Source organism: Anoplopoma fimbria, chromosome 23 (genome assembly GCF_027596085.1).
Source record: "Anoplopoma fimbria isolate UVic2021 breed Golden Eagle Sablefish chromosome 23, Afim_UVic_2022, whole genome shotgun sequence".
NCBI lineage: Eukaryota > Metazoa > Chordata > Actinopteri > Perciformes > Anoplopomatidae > Anoplopoma > Anoplopoma fimbria.
The window spans coordinates 9,914,081-9,934,632 of record NC_072471.1 but is presented as its reverse complement, the minus strand read 5'-3'; the positions used below and the strand labels follow the sequence as shown (position 1 = coordinate 9,934,632).

The following is a 20,552-nucleotide window of genomic DNA, read 5'->3' as shown; positions in this document are numbered from 1 at the left end:
CTCCACAGGGAGGTCAGAGGTCAGGCTCGGCTCCAGAACCCCACAGTTGGAGCTATACTGGGGATGCGGTGTCTTACCCAAGGACACATCAGGAAGGTGGAGGCTTGTCGTGTTTTTACGTTAGGTCACCTTGCCTCAATGTCCTCCCTCGCTGTTCGTTTGGGAGTCCTTGGAGGTGGTGCGGGCGTCCTGTGAAGCAGCAATTCTAAAATACTGAATCTCTCTTTTTGATGAAACAATTCTCCCTTATTGTATAGGTTGCAGTATCAATTTGCATTTTGATTACAGAGACCTGATGGTGAATTAAGAATTAATTTACACTTCCATACTTCCTCCTCTTAAGCACAGTTCTGCTTTCCTTTTGTAACAGTTGTACAAATTTACACCCAGTAAATCCACTTTCCTGCAGATGAAATTCACTTTTTGATTATTCCATCTGAATGTAGTTTTGTAGTTTTCAGAATCAAGCATAACATTTCAATAGATTGGAATCCAACAATTTGGGAAAATGGGCTTGTTGACTTTCTTGATGAGAAGATTGCTACCACTCTCACATATCTGTCCATTGACTGTGAAGTTGGAGCCACGATCAGATAAGCTTAGCATAAAGACTAAAAGCAGTCCAAAGGTAAAACAATAAATAAAAATAGACTGAGCAAGGCAAGTTGTTTTTTATGCTAAGCTAAGCCAACCAGCTGCTGGCTTTATATTCATATTAACCCTACAGACATCAGGTCGGTATCGATTTTCTTGTATGACTCAACAAGACAGTGAAAGAGCATGTTTCCCAAAATGTCAAACTATTCCTTTAAGACATGCTTGGCCTGTCCAGGTGCTTTGGGGATTGAGTCTTACAGCTGTAGAGTGTTTACAGTTTGTTGTGGAGATGATCAAAGGTGTTAAATACCACATACTGACCAACACATTTAACGAAACGCTCTGGAATGACTCGTCCACATGTCTCACAAAGTGAAATCAACAACTTGAGGATGAGACGGAAAGCTGTGTGGATGAATATTCCAACAGATTGAGCAAGGCACCAACACCGCCAGGGTCGGGGTTTCGTTTTTTCCCCCTGTGTTACTGAAAAGGTTTCAATGCGGCAGCCATGCAAGACTCTGCGCACTGTTAGGCAGCTGCATGGGATCAAAGTGCTCACCAAATGGTTTCATGTTTAGAATATAACCCGCGATTTCCTCTTCAAACTCACATATCCTGCCAGTCTGCATGATTGACAGCTCACAAACAAGTTAATTCAAAAGCTTACAGGCACCCAAATTAGACAAAGGCCCACATTTCTGCCCCATATAAGTCGCTAACACGTGTAACAAAACCATTTCATGCTATAAATGCTGCTTTTGCATTTGAACTTTGGTGTGTGAGTGAGAGCGCATTGGTCCCGTAAGTCGTAAAAGTTGAACTGTGACTTGTCACGTTGTGCTCTGAACCACATTTTCTGTTAGGCTGGGAGGAACAGCAGTATGTGTGTGTGTGTGTGTGTGAGAGAGAGAGAGAGAGAGAGAGAGAGAGTGTATGTTTTACTGCTATCATTAAAGGAATTGTTCACCATTAAAAGGGGAACTGGGGTTCTTCACAACAAAGCAGTAGAGGTATTAGCAGCAGAGTGTTACTGCCCTCCACCCCCATTATCTCTCTGTCTCTGGCTGCAACTCCATGTCTGCTGGGCTGTCTGTCTGTCTAGCCTGTTTGAGGCCTCTGCCTGTCTGTCTGTTGGCTTTCATCCCTTTTTCTTTTTCTTCTGAACTTATCTGTTCCTAATTTTGAATCTCTTCATCTCCACCTTCCTACTTCCCCTTCGTTTTCTCTTTTACTCTGATTCAGCACTCATCTCCTCACCCCTTCCTTCCTCCTCTGACGTTATTTCTTTCACCCTCCTCTAATACCTGTGGTCTCCCTCCTGCTCCCTTTCTCTCTCTTCTACCTCTTTCTCCCCCACTCACCATTTCCATTTCCACCCCCCCTCACTGCGGCACCTGGTGTTGAGGTGTCGCTGAGGTAGGCCTACAGTAGACGGCTCTTTGAAGTCCCTGGGGCCCCGGGGGCTGTGTCTGTGTGTGTCTCTCACTGTGTGTGTGTGTGTGTGTGTGTGTGTGTGTGTGTGTGTGTGTGTGTGTGTGTGTGTGTGTGTGTGTGTGTGTGTGTGTGTGTGTGTGTGTGTGTGTGAAGCTGTTTTAATATTTTAATAATCAGCAGCTTCAGTCAAGAGCATTTGCGATACTTTGGATTTGGGCGTCTCTAACGTTTAAACGACCTTCCCTTTGCTGCTGATTGTACATGTGTGGGGACACTGTTTCCTGATTATGTATAGCAGGGGGATTTAAATCCCTATTACCATTCCTTCTTTGCCCCTCAACCAATCAAATGAACAGAAGGGATAGTTCAAGTTATTTTTTTAAACTTAAGTAATGCAAAGGGTCACTATACTTTTTTGTCTTTTTAAAATGAGCTTGATTAGATTCTATGAGCCCATTAGGATATGAAACCATATTAAATCACATACGTTTTCTGTTCAAATCAGACTATAAAACACCATGGATGGTATGGTCATATTGTAACTTACTAGGTTTATGGCTGGAACAGTTGGAGTAGGGAGTGGGGGAGGAGCAGAGGAAAAATCACCTCTGTCCTGAAGTCTGCTATGGTCAGCACCCAACCTGGAGAGAGAGAAATAGAGGGGGTGGTGAGGCAGAGAAAGAAAGAGAGAAAACAAGGGAAAGTGGTAAAAAAAAAAAGAAGAGAAGAGAAAGGAAAAAGGATCAAGGGAGTAACAGATGAGGTTGGAGAGAAAGAGAGGGAGACAGAGACAGAGAGAGGAATCTGTGAGTCACTGTTTAACTGTGGGCTGCTAAAAGTCGGCTAGCCATGTTAAAATACCGTCTGGGCACACAACACACACAGACACACACACACACACACACACACACACACACACACACACACACACACACACACACAAACAAACTCTTCCAAAATACAGAAATCTGCCTTAAATTCAACAATGGCTGGCACAACACTAACCTACACGTACACACACACACACACACACACACACACACACACACACACACACACACACACACACACACACACACACACACACACACACACACACACACACACACACACATTAAAAGTTTTTGCAAAAGTCCTGCTTCTACCTCTCTCAGACGTCGCTGCCCAGCAGACCGGCTAATTATTTTCAGTTGGACACCAGGCACGCACACACCTCTGCTGCACATTCCTCAGAAAGTAATGAGCTGCTTTTCTACAAAGGTAAGAATTTAGGCGAAGGTCAGAAATAATTCTCACCATTTCAGAAAGTCGAGCTCTGCAGCAAAGGAGGAACAATTACATCATCCAACCCCTAAGTGATTAATTATTGATGAATTTTTTCTCTGAAGAAGAAGTAGGTGGATCACAATTAGTTCTTTCTCTTCATGAACAATCCTTGCCATAGTGTGGTTTTAACTGCAGTTTAGGCAACAGGAGTGTCCTTCTTCAGCTGACTGTGACTCACAACGATAATGCGAGCATGCAGATGTGTACCTGGTAATGTTTATGATTATCATCTGAGGTTAGCATCATAGCATGCGAACATCTGTTAATTACAACTAAATGCAAAGCACAACTGATGCTGTTGGAAAAATAGTTTTGCAGGTATGTCATAAACAAAAGCGTTGGATAAATTAAGATTTTTGACCTGATGATGAAGCTATGAAAAGTCATCATTATAACAGCCTGGCTAAAAACACCATCACAAGTTACATGAGCTCAAAATGACAGTCAAAACCCAAATATATAAATCTTTACAAAAATATACAACAGAAAAAATCTGCAAATTCTTACATTTGAGAGGCTGTAAACGGTGAATGATGATTAATAACTAATCAAAATAGAATTGTTTGAATACTACTTTGGTGTATTTTCCAGCCTCTAGACTGGAGAGCACTTCATTCATTAGCTCCTCTGGGTGTTCAACTGCTTATTATTCTATCAGGTCATTTACAGCTGTAGGCTTTTTTCTCATTAGGCATCAGACACAGATATTAATCCATCCTCTATGTCGCACGCCAGCATCACAGCTATATTATTCCCAGAGATTCTTTCTGCATTAGCGTGATAGCGATCCTTAGACTTTTTTTCTTCAATATTTAAGCCATTAGTATGAGCCATGTTGCTCAAATCATCATTGTTACATTTTATACACATAGCTGTTCTGTGCAGTTTTACTTGATCAATGTTGGATCCACCAGATTGGATGAGAATACAACAGACTAAATCTTTAATTTGAAACCATAAGACCCGGCTTCATTGACAATCAAACCATGGACGTTGTCTCTGAATCTTTTATAAAAGCATCAGCAATTACAATGGGGAAACTGAGAATTATGCAGCATGTGATGTTGACTTCTGCTCCGTATTCCTGCTTCATTCGACAGTACCCAGCGGAGAAAGACAGGAGAGGACGGACAGGGAGAGAGAAAGAGGAGGGGATGACATGTGGGGTTCTTTTTGGGTTTCTTTGTCTCGATATGAAACCACATGAAGCTCTGACAGGAATATGACAGATACCTGCAATGTCAAAAAAAAAAAACCCGACAGGCTCGCACCCATTCTAATTTGTCAGGTGAGACAGTGTTTTGGTAGCGTGGGAGGTGTGGTGCGTTTGTGTGTGCTTGTCTTCCTGTCTGTGCATAATGCATATACGTAGACACTCAGTGGTGTCTATGCATCTCTGCTGGCTCTCTGTGCCTTCCTGTCAGCTCAGCTTGTCATTCAAGCGTCAATAAAGAGAAACTTTTTCTTTCTCTTTTACTCTGTTTAAAAATTTGTCATGCAGGGGAAATGGGCAGAAAGGGAGACAGAAAACTGCAGCAACATGTTTGACAGGAAACGCTGTGTGTTGGAACAGATAGATGGTCTTTTTTGGGGGGTGGATGTTTGGAGTGTTTGGAGGGCAACAGTGTAGAGGGAAGAAAACAGCAGGTAGAAGGAACTTGAGATGGAGGCTGAAGCTGGATTCCTATCTAAACCCCCAGTGTTGGACTAGCTTCACCCGAAAACCAAACCCAAAATTGACAGGAATTAATCATTTGATGATGATACAGCATCATTCACTTGAGATAAGATGATGGCCACTGGCAAAACATAGCTATTAAAGGAATATCTTGAAACTTTGAGTTGATTTGTTTGTTTGTTTGATTTGTTCGCGACCAGAGCTACATGAGAAGACTGATACCTCTCTCATGGCTGTAGGCTACATTAAATTAGAAGTTCAAGCCATTAGACAGTTAGCTTAGCATAAAGCCTGGAGGCAGGGGCTAACTGCTAGCCTGGGCTAACTGCTAACCTGGCTCTGTCCAAGTTGGTCACTCTCTGTGAGTTTTAACAACCTCTTAATTTGCCTTCCCCATAAGCTGAACCACGTAGGAAAGACAGTTAATTAAATTTCAGTTTTTTAAAATTGAAAGGCCCCTTTAACAAAAACCTCCAATGTTATTTGTCAAAAAAAAGGTTGCATTGAATTTTAATAATCTTTGGAGCCCTTAAATAGAATATATATATTTTCTAACAGCCGTAACCACACTGAAATTGTAAAAATGCAGATGCACAAAACAGACACAAATTGTTGTAATATTACGCCACGGAAAATAAAACCCAGCATTTGCTGTGAAAACTGTATTGTTTCACATGCTATAAGTTAGACCAAATATATCCATAAAATGATAAACTGTATACTGATAAATAAAAGGAAGGTCTGAACTTGTCCGCACCCTAGTGAATATGATTGAGCCGAGAGCTGGGTCACTTTTCTTCAATCCAATTAACCCAGGAAGTGGACATTCAAACCATAAGAAAATCCCCATCAAAAGGTTATTTAATATTCAATCTATAAAGGCATTATTGAGACAGAGTAGCGCTCTTATCTGCCAGTAAATGAATTACAGTTTCAATTTGCATGTTGAGTGAACTGAACTGAAAGTGCCTCAGACCCAGAGCTTCCAACAGAGCTGTGGTGTGCCTGCTGATAACCAGGCTGCCATTTCAGGATTTGGCAAAAGCTTGATTTACACACAGTGTAAAAATAAAGTCCATTCTTTTAATTGGCCTTTAGGTGTGAAGATCTCTGAGAAGTCTATGGCCCAGGGTTGAGGACACAGATTCATATTGGAAAAGGTTTTCAAGTTTTGCAAAAGAGGGGAATGTATGGAAGCAAGCAAGGGCTGTTAGGTTTTAAATCTTATAAGAAAATGATTGTGAAATGGAATCAATACTCGATACCTTATGTTGTTCAAATAATTCAAAGCATTGAAATATTTTTCCTTGAATATCATCTGAAATCATTTAGTTTGAATAATTTCAGTAGGTATACCTTTGAATTTACAAAAAAATGATAAAGGTTCACAGCCAATTTAGGTTTTAAGTTCATCTTGAACTATCTTGCACAAATTCAACTTTCATTATTTATCTTTTTTTTAAAAGATTTTTCAGAAAAGATTTTTCTGAAATGTCATGTCACTTTCTGATCTAAAAAAAAATCAAGTCAAAAATCAAGTAACTTAAAAGTGATTGCCAACACAAAAATGAATCCCGCAAACTTAACCTCCCTGTCAAACTTATCCTGTCTGATTAGCTCTGTTTGTCACACGATCCAAGAAAGAGAGGATTTTGAGTTTTCTGAATCTGAATTATTTGTGTATCTAGGGGAAAAAAAGAAACCTTAAAAAGTCAGACATTTTCTTAACTTGTATGGACCTACTGGACATTTATTTCAAAAAGGACAATTCAAACCATGTAAATTAAAACGTATAAATACAATTATTATTAAAGCCTGACTTTGCTTCCCTACATGTGTTTTAATTTCTGTGAAACATTTTTTGAGCATGCAACATACAGTAAATGCAGCACATGTGCTAAGGACTGCACCCAGATGTGGGCCAGCAGCTGAACTTTCCTCACCGCGGAGCAGCACGGACCTCATCTTTCCACTGCTGCTTCAACAGATGTGACCGGACTTTTAAAAAAAAGAAAGGAAAAAAGAAAAACCCTGCAGTACAAGGTTTGTTTGCTACTTGAACAGCGTGTCTCTAATATTGAATCGTGGTTGTGAAGTCAGACCTGACCTGAGAAATGTGAACTCCGTCCCTCACGCAAACCAGCCTCCATAATTCAAACAAAACAAAAGAAACCTACAGAGATGAAAAGCAAAGGAAGGAAGGAGAAAGAGCAAGAAAATAAAGCAGCGACATTTCTGATTGCAGCCGTAAGAGAGTAAAAGAGAAAAGAGTGAGATAATTAAGTGTTTGTGTGAGGAAGAGACTTAAAAATGAATAGAGAAAAAGAGAGAGGCATGGTGAAAAGAGACATGGGAGGTGGAGTGAGAGAAGATAAAAAGAGAAAGTCAAGATGGAATACAAAGAGGGCCTGGGCCTGTGTGTGTGTGTGTGTGTGTGTGTGTGTGTGTGTGTGTGTGTGTGTGTGTGTTGGTGTGGGGCGTGTGTGTACACCAGGTGTGTATCTGCTGTCCCCAAGGTCCTTCTAGCTGTCTTCTCCTATTGATTAGTTCTTATTGATCTGGCCTAGCACACACACACACACACACACACACACACACACACACACACACACACACACACACACACACACACACACACACACACACACACACACACACACACACACACACACAGAAACACACACACTAATATATACACACGCAGCATGGTTGACTTGATTTAGCCGGGCTTTGACACAGGGGACACAAGGGTACATTGTTAACACACATGCAAGCATGAACATACACCCACACATGCGATCCTCCTATCATTGTGCCTCTTACAATGACAAGCATCTCTCTCTGACACACACGCTTGTCAACACTGTTTGCTCATATGCATTGGCTGTCTGGCACACAGACGGGAGATACAATGAGAATCTGTGAGACAGACTGTCAGTGGAAAACTCAGTGTACAAAGAGTAAATCTCGCCTTTTTCTCAGGAAATTGTTTGGTTTTCCACCAACGGCCATATGTAACAGTGTATGTTTGGGATGTTGCAGAGATCAGTTTAGCTTGAATGAAGCTAAACTTAAATTGAAAGCGGCTGTAATCAAAATCTTTATATGGATCACATGACTACTTGTATGTGAAAGGGTTTCTCTTGTGACAAACCTACAAAGAATCATCACCCTACTATCATTACTACTATTATGTATTTATTGCAGCACTAGCTCCTTGTAGACCGCAACTCCAATGATTGGATTCATTCTCCCCACTCTCATTTTCTACCACAACAAGCAGCTGTTTTCAGCAATAAATCCAACATCATCTCCTCCCTGCTCGTCATATTTTGTTGCTTGGAAGTTTTTCATTGTATCTTGATGCAGCACGTTAGCGCATGGTAGGGTTTTTACACATTTTTTAAATTGTGCAACAGTTGCGATTTGGTTTCAGCAACAGAACAACTTGGTTAGGGTTAGAAAAAATATCATATTACATTCATCAGGTGACTAGAAACTTGAATGATGCAAGTGTAAATGGGCAATGGTTTGCTAGCTAACATGTGTTTGCAGCGTGCCCCAAAGATGTCAAAAGATAATTTATTACATGTTCAATTGAGTCGCTCAGCCTTTTCAAAAACAGCGATTTTGTTGCATGACGTTCTAAAGCCGCTGTTTCCAAAGCTTTTGGGTCACAAAACATTAGCTGTCAGCTACAGACAGCTGCCGCAACAGAAGCCTAAAGGCAGCAGCCAACAGTAGCAGGGTTGTGACTGGTGGGTCAATGGTGCAAATCCCCAGACTGGCTGGGAAAATGCAGGCGACGGGCATGAGTCTCCCCTCCTTCAAATAAAAAAAAAAAAAACATACAAGTCAAGGTGCCCTTGAGCAAGACACCTCACCTCCAACTGCTCAGAGGCAGCTGCAGAAGGCTGCGTTTGTTCAGAGCAGCTCCCAGTGTGACTGCGTGGAGCTGTGTGAAGGTGAAGTTGGATGATGCTGATAAAAGAGTACAATCCGCTTGTTCTGTCTTCACACTGATGAGAGGGAGAGGACAAAATGTGGAAAAATGCCTTGAACATAAGCCGGACACATTCGTTGCTCATCAACAGCCCTCTAATGAGGAGGTTTTACTTGTCGTGACCAGAATGATGCATGATGGGACCTGGTGGCAGGCGCCCTGACACATGTCAATATGTATACACCACATTTATATACACCACACACAGATACAGTCTCTCTTTTTTATTTGTCCTTCATCCAGGCTCTGTGCTAGACTTGCTTTTCCCCTCTTTGTCTCTGAATCAGGAGAAACGTCACTGTCTGTCTCTTCCCTTACTCTTTTGTGTGCACGCAGACACACACACGCTCACACAAATACAGTACGTGCACAGACACACAAACACCTGCACCCACACACACACACACACGCACACAGCCTGCCTTCTGCTGCTGTGATGGCTCCGAGCTGTCAAAACATCCTTGCTTTCTCTCCCTCTCTCTCTCACAGGCAGCCTGACTGAGCTTGTCTATGCAGGTTCACAGAGACTGCTGTCTATCCAGCCTCACTCTCTCTTTCTGTCTTCCTCCTTTCTTCTTCCTCTCTGCTCCTTTGTGTGTTTTAGCATTTTGCTTTTGCTTTCTCTATCTGTCTCTACATGTCTTGCTGTCTTTTTCTACACCTGGATCTGCATTGATATATATATATTCATACAGGTATATATATGTAAATGTATTACATTTTTCTAGTGTATTAGGTCATCAATCAAGATGTTTGAACTAAATACAGTATGTCCCGCTTTTATAATGCTGCATACTGGCTCTTAACCTGTTAAGGTTTTCATACAGAGTCATGTACACATTGAGTCAGGTAAATCCAGTTCAGTTTAACTCTGAAAATGCTGTTTAAATGTGAAAACAACTCGCATTCACACTCTTTTTTTCAGGTTTCTTCAGCTTTCTGCTGCACAAGAAAGAATAATGTGGAAGCAGACACTGGCTGGAAGTCCCAAATGCAGAAAGATGTGTTTTTCAACATTTCTGTCATTACAACCCATTCCCTTGTCATCTGTCAAAGCTATGGAGTCTTGTTAAAACCCCTCATACTTATTAAAAAGGAATCATCTTCTTAAATTGTCTTTGAAGGCTGATTTTCTGCTGCAATATTCACTTTCCTAAACATTTCCCAAGATCAAACCATAGAAAACATACCCATCCCATCAAATCACATGCCAAGAAAGAAAATCAATTTGTTGCACCCAAAGTGTAAAACACTAATCTAGTTTCTAAAATATTCATGTCCATTAATCTACAGCTACTCTAGAGTGAACTGGGGAATTCATCCCACAGGGAAAACTATAGTAACAGTTCAACAGTGAAAACATGTTCTATTTAAAACATAGCTTTATGGTAAAATATGTTTCTGTCTTCTTCCCCCCACTCCTACTTTCTCTCACACACACACACACACACACACACACACACACACACACACACACACACACACACACACACACACACACACACACACACACACACACACACACACACACACACACACTCACAGAGCTGTGTGTTTGGCCTGCAGGGTGTGCACAGCGGGGTGGAATCAACCGTATGGCAGACATGAGGACGGAGCCAAATCTGGCTCATACACATGGTGTGTGGCCGTGCTGCCGTGTGTGTGTGTGTGTGTGTGTGTGTGTGTGTGTGTGTGTGTGTGTGTGTGTGTGTGTGTGTGTGTGTGTGTGTGTGTGTGTGTGTGTGTGTGTGTGTGTGTGTTGCTGAAGGCAGCCTGCACTTAAATATATATCAGGGGCAGTTGTTGCCTTAAGGTAGGCGGTTTTCACTGGAAGGCGACCAAACAAATGAATGACAACCTCTCTCCATTCCCTCACCAGCTACTGTCACTGTGCCCTTGAGCAAGGCACTTAAGCTGCTACTGCTTCAGCACACCAAAGTTAATGCTGATCTGGGAACAGGGCAAGACCTGGCAGGCAGTCAAATGATCAGACAGGTTATAAACAATCCAACAGTTTAGCCGGATACTCAAAACCATTTAAATTGGAGGTAAAATAGTGTTAATAATCCCTTACTGCACAGGAAAGTGTGCTTAACAACTACAGTAAGTGCAAAGGGTCAAAGTCTGAACCGGGAGGTCAATCTGTAGACTGCAATGGATGTTTTACGCTGGGTAGTTTAGGTAATAATTCACACTTTTCCTGTATGATACAAGAATAAGGATACAATTTTGTGTGTGCGTGAATGCAAATGTGTTCGTCCATTAGAAAGGGTCTATACTGCATGCTTGCAAGCACATTTTATCTTATTTTATACGTTTACCAAGTGCTATTATGGCCCAAATGTCACAATTGTAGATTTAATTGCATATAAAAGGTTAAAAAAGTAGTAAAGGTAATGGTGTTATGATTAGTATGCATGCGGACTGTAATATACACTGACTTATACACTGCTTATGCTGTGTACAATTCCATGTATTGTGTATGTGAAAGTGACAAGCGTGTATGTGTGTCTAATGTCGAAACATCTCCTATGTCAGGAAGCACAGGATACGCATGTGTTTCTGTGTGCGCGTCCATGTCCGTGTCATTGAATGCTGCCTGCATGAAAATATGCATGTCATTTAATTGTACATGCATGTGTGTATGTTTATGCTGCGTGTGCTGCCAGCATGCGAACACACTCTTGAGCGCATTTGTGTGAGAGCGTCTTGGCTCGTGGTGGTATGTCGGCGGTTGAAAATCATTTATTCATGTTTCATTCTCTCCACAGAGCCATTTGTGTCTTGCATGCACGCTCTAATAGATGCTCTTTGCTTACATGTGTAGCTAAAGGTTAGGCTATCATGTCGGTATCTTTGAATGCTGAATTGTGTATGTTCTCCTTACGCTTCTCTTTCCAACTTTTTTTTCTTTTCAACCTCTCCACCCCTCCTCTTCACCCTCACTCCCTTCTTTCTTGCCATATCTCCTCTCCTTGACTGCCCTAAATATCTTTGTGTTTCTTCATCTTTTTTTACTCTCATGACTTTTTTTTGCGGCGAGGTTAACCATTCATGCAGCATTTCTCACCCTGTGTAAGTGTGTCTGTGTGTGTGGGAGGGTTTTTAAAAATGCATATATTCTATAAGAGGGAGGAGGAAACAGAGCGTGGTGAAAAGAAAAATACAGCCTCTGTGTGTTGTGTCAGTTGAACTGACATTTGATCTTGCTGAGTATGGTAAAGAAGAAAGTGCTGAAAGTACTCTGTGTGTGTGTGTGTGTGTGTGTGTGTGTGGGGGGGGGGTCTTGTGTGTGTGTGTGTGTGTGTGTGTGTGTGTGTGTGTGTGTGTGTGTGTGTGTGTGTGTGTGTGTGTGTGTGTGTGTGGCCTGTATGTGTCCTGGTTTCTGTGTGGGTGGTAAGAGGAGGGAACATGGGTGTGAGTGCACTTAGTTTAAGTGTCAGCATGGCTTAGTGTGTGTGTGTGTGTGTGTGTGTGTGTGTGTGTGTGTGTGTGTGTGTGTGTGTGTGTGTGTGTGTGTGTGTGTGTGTGTGTGTGTGTGTGTGTGTGTGTGTGTGTGACAAGAAGGGAGAAAAGAGGGGGAGTCGGAGTGAAAACAGAGGCTGGGAGATGGACGGCAAAGGGAGGGTGATGAGGGAGGGAAGAAGCCGAAGAGGAACGAAAGAGGGGAAAACAAGGAGAAAAAGTGAGTGAGTCGGAAGAAAACGAAAAGATGGAAAAAAGTCAGAACAGATAGAGTCACTTTGACATGAATGCCTGTTCTTCTTCTTCTTCTTTCTTATACTAATGTATGTTTCAGTATTCTTGCATAAATGTTACATGCGAATGTTATGACTGAATGTTGAATCAAAACTCTGTTCTTCTGCCCTCCCTTTTCTCTCGCTTGCTCAGAAAATCTGTCTCTCCAGAGCTTTTCTGACAAATAGACCAGTTTGATCAAAGACACACACTCACGTTCACACAGACACACACATTACATGTGACCGCTTATCAAGACTTATATCCAATCGCAACAAAAGTCTGTTACCTCTATCTTCATTTTCGATGTCCTTGTGTTTTTTATGTTTCATGCTTTGTGTCCTTGGTGTACTGTTACATCAATAGGAAAGTGTCTCCCTGAAAGAAATATATCAATATTTCATTCCATAACTGCTGAAAATGCAAGATCGTCCTGCGAAACAGAGGCGAGTGGAGAGGAGCTCAGCTGTAACAAGAGAGTCGAAACAACTGAATACAGATCCAACAGCAGTGTGGAGACAGAGCAGGTAGCAAAAAACACTTTACTTTGTCAAAGGGCAAGTTTTCAGTCGTCAGATTCAGACGGGTGAAGCAGGTACGAGTCAGAAAATGGGCAATGAGTCAGTCTGAGCAGGTAAAGGTAGGTAGACCACAGTTCTATAGTTTTGGTTCCTGCTGGAACAGTCCAGGAACTAATGGGGTGGAGTATGTAGCACTGGACTTTTCCATTGTCAAACACAAGACTGCTAAAGTTTTCATTCAGAGTGTAAGCTAGCACAGAAGGTCAATATTAAGACTGGATGGGAATTCCTTTTAAAATATTGACATTTGAACGTTTTGTACCTGATAACCAGACAAAGGGTAAGATTAAAAGCAAACAAGTTGGCAAAATTTTACTTTTTCTTTTTTTTTTTAATGCAATTCTGTGTTTAAGCACAATAGATCCAGATAAAAACAGCGGACAGCACGTTGACTTTGTAGCATTTCCAACTCTCTTTATACTTCTACTTGGCTTCTTTCCGTTATCCAGTAAAATATCAGACGCAGAGCAGAAAATTACAAAGAAAATCTCATTGTGTCTCAAACAAAGTTGGCGTTTAGCAATCCATCATTAGTCTAATTTGCCTAATCCCAACTCAGTCCCTCAGATGATGTGGCGCACAAAGGGACTTTTGGGTGGGCCAATAGAATGACATGGTGATGCGAAAATGCTGAGGGCCTCAATACGCTTCAAATTAGGTTCTTGTCAGATTGTTGAGTAGAATCTAGAACTCCATCCTCCCACTTTTTTTTTGAGGACTGGATGAATCAATCAGGCTTAATTTACAGTTAGTTTCATTCCTCTCAAAGAAGGCAGGCTTTTCAAGTTTGGCCATTCAATACAGGAAAATAAAAATTCTTTAGATGTGGTCTGACAACACGTCTTATGATCTAGTATGTTTTAAGTGCAAACTTAAAGCCCGATTTATGTTTGACGCAGGGGCTTAACTGGAATCCTACAGTAGATAGCTAAGGCGTAGGTTCAGTTCAGCGTCAGATTTAACCTATTGCTGGCGCCACTGCAACGATACACAGATGTGTCTACGTCACAGCTCCTTAACACATGTATCTATGCCGGGGCTGATGGGGGAATGAGGAGCGGCTGTGACTGGGTCAGGTGTGGCTGATTTGGGAACCCTAAGGAGACAACTGATGTGCAGAATGGTCTTGAACAACATGAGATGTTAGTATGAAGGATAACAGGGATTAATCCCTGGTGTTAGAGAAATAAGAAGAAGAGGAGGAGGAACCAGCTGTCTGCCCCACCTCCACAAGGGCTAAGATTATCTATTAATCAGATAGTACACGTTCTGTGCAGATAGTATACATACAAGTATTCTTTCCTTCCGTTCCTTCTACCCGTGTCCCTTCTCCATATCCTGAGCTGAATTAAAAGGATAATAAACAAAGAAGCGCCTTGGAATTATTATCACGCAATGTTACGGCAATGTCCTCGTATTGATTCTAACCATGGGACCTTTGTTGTATGTCATACCCCTCTAATTATCCCTATATATAGTCTGCTACTACACTCTTGATCTGTCCAATAAAGGCAACCCCCCCCCAACACACACACAAAAAAAATCTAAAGGACACGACAGACACACAGAACAGGGAGCTCTGTGTAGTGAAAGTTAATGTAAATGCATCTACTGAACATCCCATAGTCTATGTTACTATGGCACTGACACAAGACCTAATTAAAACTCAGACTCACTGGCCACACACACACACGCACGCACACGCACACTCGACCGTAATGCAGACAGGCCTATTGATTTTTGGGGTAACACTGTCCTGTCACCACATACAGTGCGAGTCTACCTCTGTGACCTCCCCCTCCTTCACCCACCTCCTCTCGTCTCCTCCCCTTCCACACATGTGTAAATGTGACACTTGACACTACTCACCTCCCCCTCACCTCGCTGCCACCCCCCTTTTCTTTCCATCTCTCATTACGATCTCTACTTCCCTTTCTCCTGCTGCTTGGACACTCTTCCATCTTTTTTGCCTCGCTCATTTCAGTTCCATCTCCCTCAACTACTCCTCTTTCTCCCACGTTTTCCTCACCCTCCTCCTTCCCTTCCCTTCCTTCCCTCCACCCCTGCACCCTTTTTCCTTCTCCTAAAAGGATTATTGTCAAGATGAGAGGAGAAAAGGAGTTGGGGGGGGAGACCTGGGCCTTTTGTTTTTGCCAGTGCTTCACAGGCACATGTAAAAAACAAATATAAAAACACATGACATACGCAGACAAAAAAAAAGGAGAGAAAAAGAGAATGCCTCACCAATCCCCCAGAGAGCGGGGAAGAGGAAGAAACAGAGATTTCACGCTGTGTTCACAAGCTTTGGCAATGCTGCTCCACAGTCATGCCAATACATGAACAGAAAAGAACATGATAGAGACAAAAAGAGAAAAATACTGATATGAAGAGATACAAAGAGAGAAAAGATAGGAAAAGAATGAAAAAACATTCACACAAGCGCCAATAACCTTAAAGATTGATTGCAACTGTGATTATGTTTTACAGTAGCCTAAATACATTAATAAATGGTATTTCAGTAGTAAAGGTATTGCCTAAGAGTACATATATGAGTAAATCTTTTGCATACTGTATGTTTTAGTACACATAACTAGCAGACAGATTAGAGAAAGTCAGTACTAAAGCTTGTATTTTAACTTATCACACAGTCTTGAATAGTCAAGAATGTTCTAACAAATTCAACGTTTAAGCCAACATGGACGAGAAGCTGTAAAAGTGCTCAGAGTGATAAAAAGTTTAAACATCTACAGCTCCATGACAACTGTGCAACTCCATCCGCTGATGACAGATACGGTTGAAAGATCTGGAACGAGCGAGTAAGTGAACTTTAAATTCTCAATTGATGTTTCCAAGGTCAAGAATGAACTCTCAAACTAAACAATGTACATTTGATTTAATGATTTTCTGAATGTGAAAGTTTTTTGTTCTTTCAGGCTTCACTTGGAAAGAGCTGGTCTAACTGAGACTAACTGATTAAGTCAAGTAACTCAATAATTCCTTTACAGGTTGTGTCTGCTTCAAATAACTTGTGTGCACCGAAACACCACATCTCTACAACTGTTGTGTTAATCAATTCACTGAATTGTGAGTCCAGGGGAAGAGAAAAGAGTGAGCGAGCAAACAAGAAAATGTGAGTGGGTAGAAGCAAGATTGTAGATGTTGATGTGTTTCACATGTGGAGATCTAAAGTTGAATGTGAAGACATCTGAAAAAGGTGTGAGAGATAGCTGAAGAAATGTTGAGCAACAACACACACACACACATTTTATTTAAATAAACCACTAAAACAACAATATTGCTATAATAGCTTTGGGTGGCCAAACTTCTGCTTGTTTAAAGTAAATTCTTAAAGACTGAAAGAGTTCCCTCTGGCTTCATGTTTAAAATAAACAATGTGGAAAAAGATATTTACAGTGCACTTAAATAATATCAAAATGTAGAAAAAGACCACATCTTCTCATTGGGGTTTACACATGATGTGGATAAAAGCCTCGACAGAAGAAGATAAAAAAAATCAGTCATATTCATATCTGTAACTGATGTGAGTGCCTGGTGAAAAAGTCACTTAACACATCTGGATCTGTTGAGTGTCTACAGAGGAGGAGTTACAGTGAAGGAGCGAGGGGAGGGAGGGAATAAATTGGAGGAGAGTTTAGCAGTGCCTTAGGTCTCCAGGATCTCCTACCCTCCGAACTCCTCCTCCTTCTCCACCTCCCTGTTTCTCTCCTTTTCTCTTTCCAGCCAGAGGAAAACTCCTCCATTCCCTGCATTCCTCTCACATTCCAGCTCTGGGTTTACCTTCTCTACCTCTCTTCCTACATCAACATCACCTCCTCTCTTCCTACATCAACATCACCTCCTCCTCCTCCTCCTCCTCCTCCTCTTTCGCCCATGGCTGTCTGTATGTCTCTACCTCTTTCCCTCTATCCCTTCTTTCTTTTTTTTGTCTCTCTCTCTCTCTCTCTCTCTCTCTCTCCATATCTCCCTTCCCCCTCTCCCTCCCACCTCTATCTTTCTTTCCCAGCATGCAGGCCAGTGGAGGCAGGGGGCTCGCCTGAACCCTCCACCCCCAGCAGGGGCCCTGCAGCTCAGCCTTGCTGGCTGGCAGGCTCCCTGGCACACCTCCAACACACACACACACACACACACACACACACACACACACACACACACACACGCACGCACACACACACACACACACACACACACACACACGCACGCACAGCTTTTTTTCTTCTCAGCTTTCTTGCCGTCTCTTTCTGTCTCTTGCCTTCTTTCTTTCTTCTCTTTTTTGACACTTATTTTTTTCATTCATTTAGTCTATTATGTCAGTCTAAATTTAGGGATGTCTGATGATGCATCTTTGCTATTCATTGAGTGCAACGAGATTGCCCTCAAAGATTAAAAGTACCTCACTGCAAATAAGACCTGAATATTTTATATTCTACTTTATGACCTAATCTATCTGATGGCAGAATTATCAGTACTATCAGTATTATTATCTGATATCAGCTTAATTTTAAAATCCTCCTACAGTAGTACATACATTATATATTATTATTATTATATATTTTTTCAAATGATTACAACCTAGACAATCAAAAAAGCAAGAATGAGGAAAAAAAAGATGGTCTACAGCATAATATGAATCAGACACGTTGGCCTTAACAAACACAGGATATATGAGTTCAACAAATGAGGGAATAATGATGTTCATCCCTCTAGTCAACACATTTAAATACTTCTCAAATGCCAACGCTTTGTCAGTGGCACTAAGCTTCAAACTATGACGCTCTAGGTACCCCTGTAGCATCAGTTTTGTACATGACAGTTACTGCGTGTAAGTTTCCATCCATTACATGCATAATGTCTTTTAAAAATAAGATTTGTCTTCACAGGAATTTAGGTATAGACAACAAACCACTTTTTAAGTGTAGACTAACATCTACTGTGACTAGCAAATGACAAATGTGAATTTCGTATGAACGTATGATCTATTATTTATGTAAATATAATGTGTTCGTACAAGAAAATGGCACTGTATGGTTAACTTTTCGGTTTAAATAGGAGAACATAAACATTTAAATAGATGTTGTTAATAAAATAACAGAACAGAGAGAATACAGAATGTAGGAAATTTAAAGTTAATGCAACAGTTTGATTTTTTTGGGTGTAAGAACTGAAGAATTCTCTTTTGCCTTATTTGACAAAACTGCCAAAAAGTTCATATGAAACATTGATGAGATTAGAGATAGAGAGAGAGAGAGAGAGGGAGAGAGAGAGAGAGAGAGAGAGAGAGAGAGAGAGGCCCTCATAATTTGGTATTTCCTTTTTAGACATGGGAGGAATGGCCAATGCCCTCGAAGTGCAAATACACACACACACACACACACACACACACACACACACACACACACACACACACACACACACACACACACACACACACACACACACACACACACACACACACACACACACACACACACACACACACACAGCTCCTTTAATGACCCTTACATCCGGCCTTAGGCACTGGGGCCTCAAGAGAAAGAAAAGAAGAGAGAAAAAGAAAGAAAGAAAGAAAGAAAGAAAGAAAGAAAGACAGACAGAAAAAAGAGATAGAGAGAAAGAGAAAGGGAGATAAAGTTAGAGATAGAGATAGAGAGATAGAGATATACTCAGTGTAGTATCAGCTGAGAGTTGAGCTGCTAGTTCAGACAGGTATGCACCGAGGGTCAGAGGTGAGGGTTCACAGCCCTGACACACACACACACACACACACACACACACACACAAAGCTATGGGAGTTCAACTGGAGGTTAGACCTTCAGGCTCCACAGCTCAAACAGAGACAGAGAGAATTCATAAGCAGCTGATTCAGTGTGCCAGTGACTGGTGTGCTTACTGCAGGAGGAAAGAAAGAGGGCATTTTCAGGAACATCGATGAATTCAAGAATAGGAGGAACACCATGAGAAGATAAAAGATACTGAGGGAGGAGAAAAAGATTGAAGAAAAATGGAAAAATTAGGAACCAAGAAAGGAAGAAAGAAATTACTGAGTGAGTGACGACAACTATTTCACAACTCAAGCAACAGCTGAAGATGTTTCTGTGTCTCCAGACTGTCTCTCATACAAACATACAGACACACGGCACCGACCTTGTTAATGGCAGCTGTTGACGTCACTCTGTGCCCCATCCGGAGCCACAAACTATGCACACACACACACTGGATAAACACACATACAATACACAGATTCAATCCAGGCCAAAACCTAAACTGAACCTCTCATATAATTTACCAAAACATTCTCACATCAGTGTGTCACATAACGGAGCTTTGTCAGTGGCATTAAGCTTCAACCACGACGCTCTACCTACCCTTTTAGCGTCGGTTTTGCACGTCCCAGTGATGCCATGTCAACATGCCCTCATTACATGCATAGTGTCGTTGGTTTATGAAACAAAACCGCTTAGTTAGGTTTAGGTAAAGAGCTTGGTGGAGAGGCCAAGGTTGGCTTCAGGAAAAACCTGCATATAAAATATTTGTCAGAAGTGGGATTTGAACCCACGCCTCCATTTGGAGACCAGAAGTCTCTTTGCTGAGGAAGGATTGCAACCTTGAGTCTGGCGCCTTAGACCACTCGGCCATCCTGACAGGTGAACCTTGCTGTCTGTCTGGGGTTCACAGCTTACATGTTAATAGGCATAATGGGTTGCCTTGATCACCAGGACCTGCTCTACTCCACGTAACAAAAATGTCGTCACCCTGTACGCGTCCATAACCCTAACTGTACACACTTAGTGTACGCGTAGAATCCGAGGAAAACTTGTTTTCTACAGAAACCACAGGAGAGATATCTGCATTGCCAAACTACAGGGATGAAACATGCAGGTAAAATGGTTTGTCAGAAGTGGGATTTGAACCCACGCCTCCATTTGGAGACCAGAAGTCTCTTTGCTGAGGAAGGAATCAACCTTGAGTCTGGCGCCTTAGACCGCTCGGCCATCCTGACAAGTGAGAAACTAGAATCAGTCTGGAGTTTACAATGTACATGTATTCTGAAATGACATGTTAACAGAGTTTTAGAAAACATAGAAAATGTATAACACCACCCATTAAGATGGTTATCATTGTCAGCTTTCAAAGCAGTTAAGACAATGCCATTATTTCCCTATTACTGGTGATG

At 41.6% G+C, this 20,552-nt stretch overlaps 1 protein-coding gene and 2 non-coding genes across 5 annotated transcripts in view; all 3 read right to left on the bottom strand.

Annotated features, from left to right (window-relative positions):
* Window positions 1-20,552, bottom strand: part of wnt5b (wingless-type MMTV integration site family, member 5b) — a 76,022-nt gene that overhangs the window by 36,175 nt on the left and 19,295 nt on the right. The window contains exons 2-3 of one of the 3 annotated variants that reach the window (XM_054625001.1): window positions 3,180-3,286; window positions 2,582-2,675 (exon numbers count right to left, since the gene is read on the bottom strand). The exons of 1 other annotated variant lie outside the window; for it this stretch is intronic. Coding sequence is in view for 1 of the 2 variants with exons in the window: in XM_054625000.1 (XP_054480975.1) it covers window positions 2,582-2,675 (94 nt within the window). In the remaining variant the exon portion in view is untranslated. The remainder of the gene's footprint in view (window positions 1-2,581; window positions 2,676-3,179; window positions 3,287-20,552) is intronic. One more of the 3 variants, XM_054625000.1, reaches the window with a different exon arrangement.
* Window positions 19,910-20,020, bottom strand: trnal-caa (transfer RNA leucine (anticodon CAA)). The gene is made up of 2 exons: window positions 19,983-20,020; window positions 19,910-19,955 (listed from the first exon to the last, which is right to left on the bottom strand). It is a non-coding gene; the product is annotated as a tRNA-Leu (tRNA).
* trnal-caa (transfer RNA leucine (anticodon CAA)) lies at window positions 20,269-20,378 on the bottom strand. Its single transcript has 2 exons — window positions 20,341-20,378; window positions 20,269-20,314 (listed from the first exon to the last, which is right to left on the bottom strand). It is a non-coding gene; the product is annotated as a tRNA-Leu (tRNA).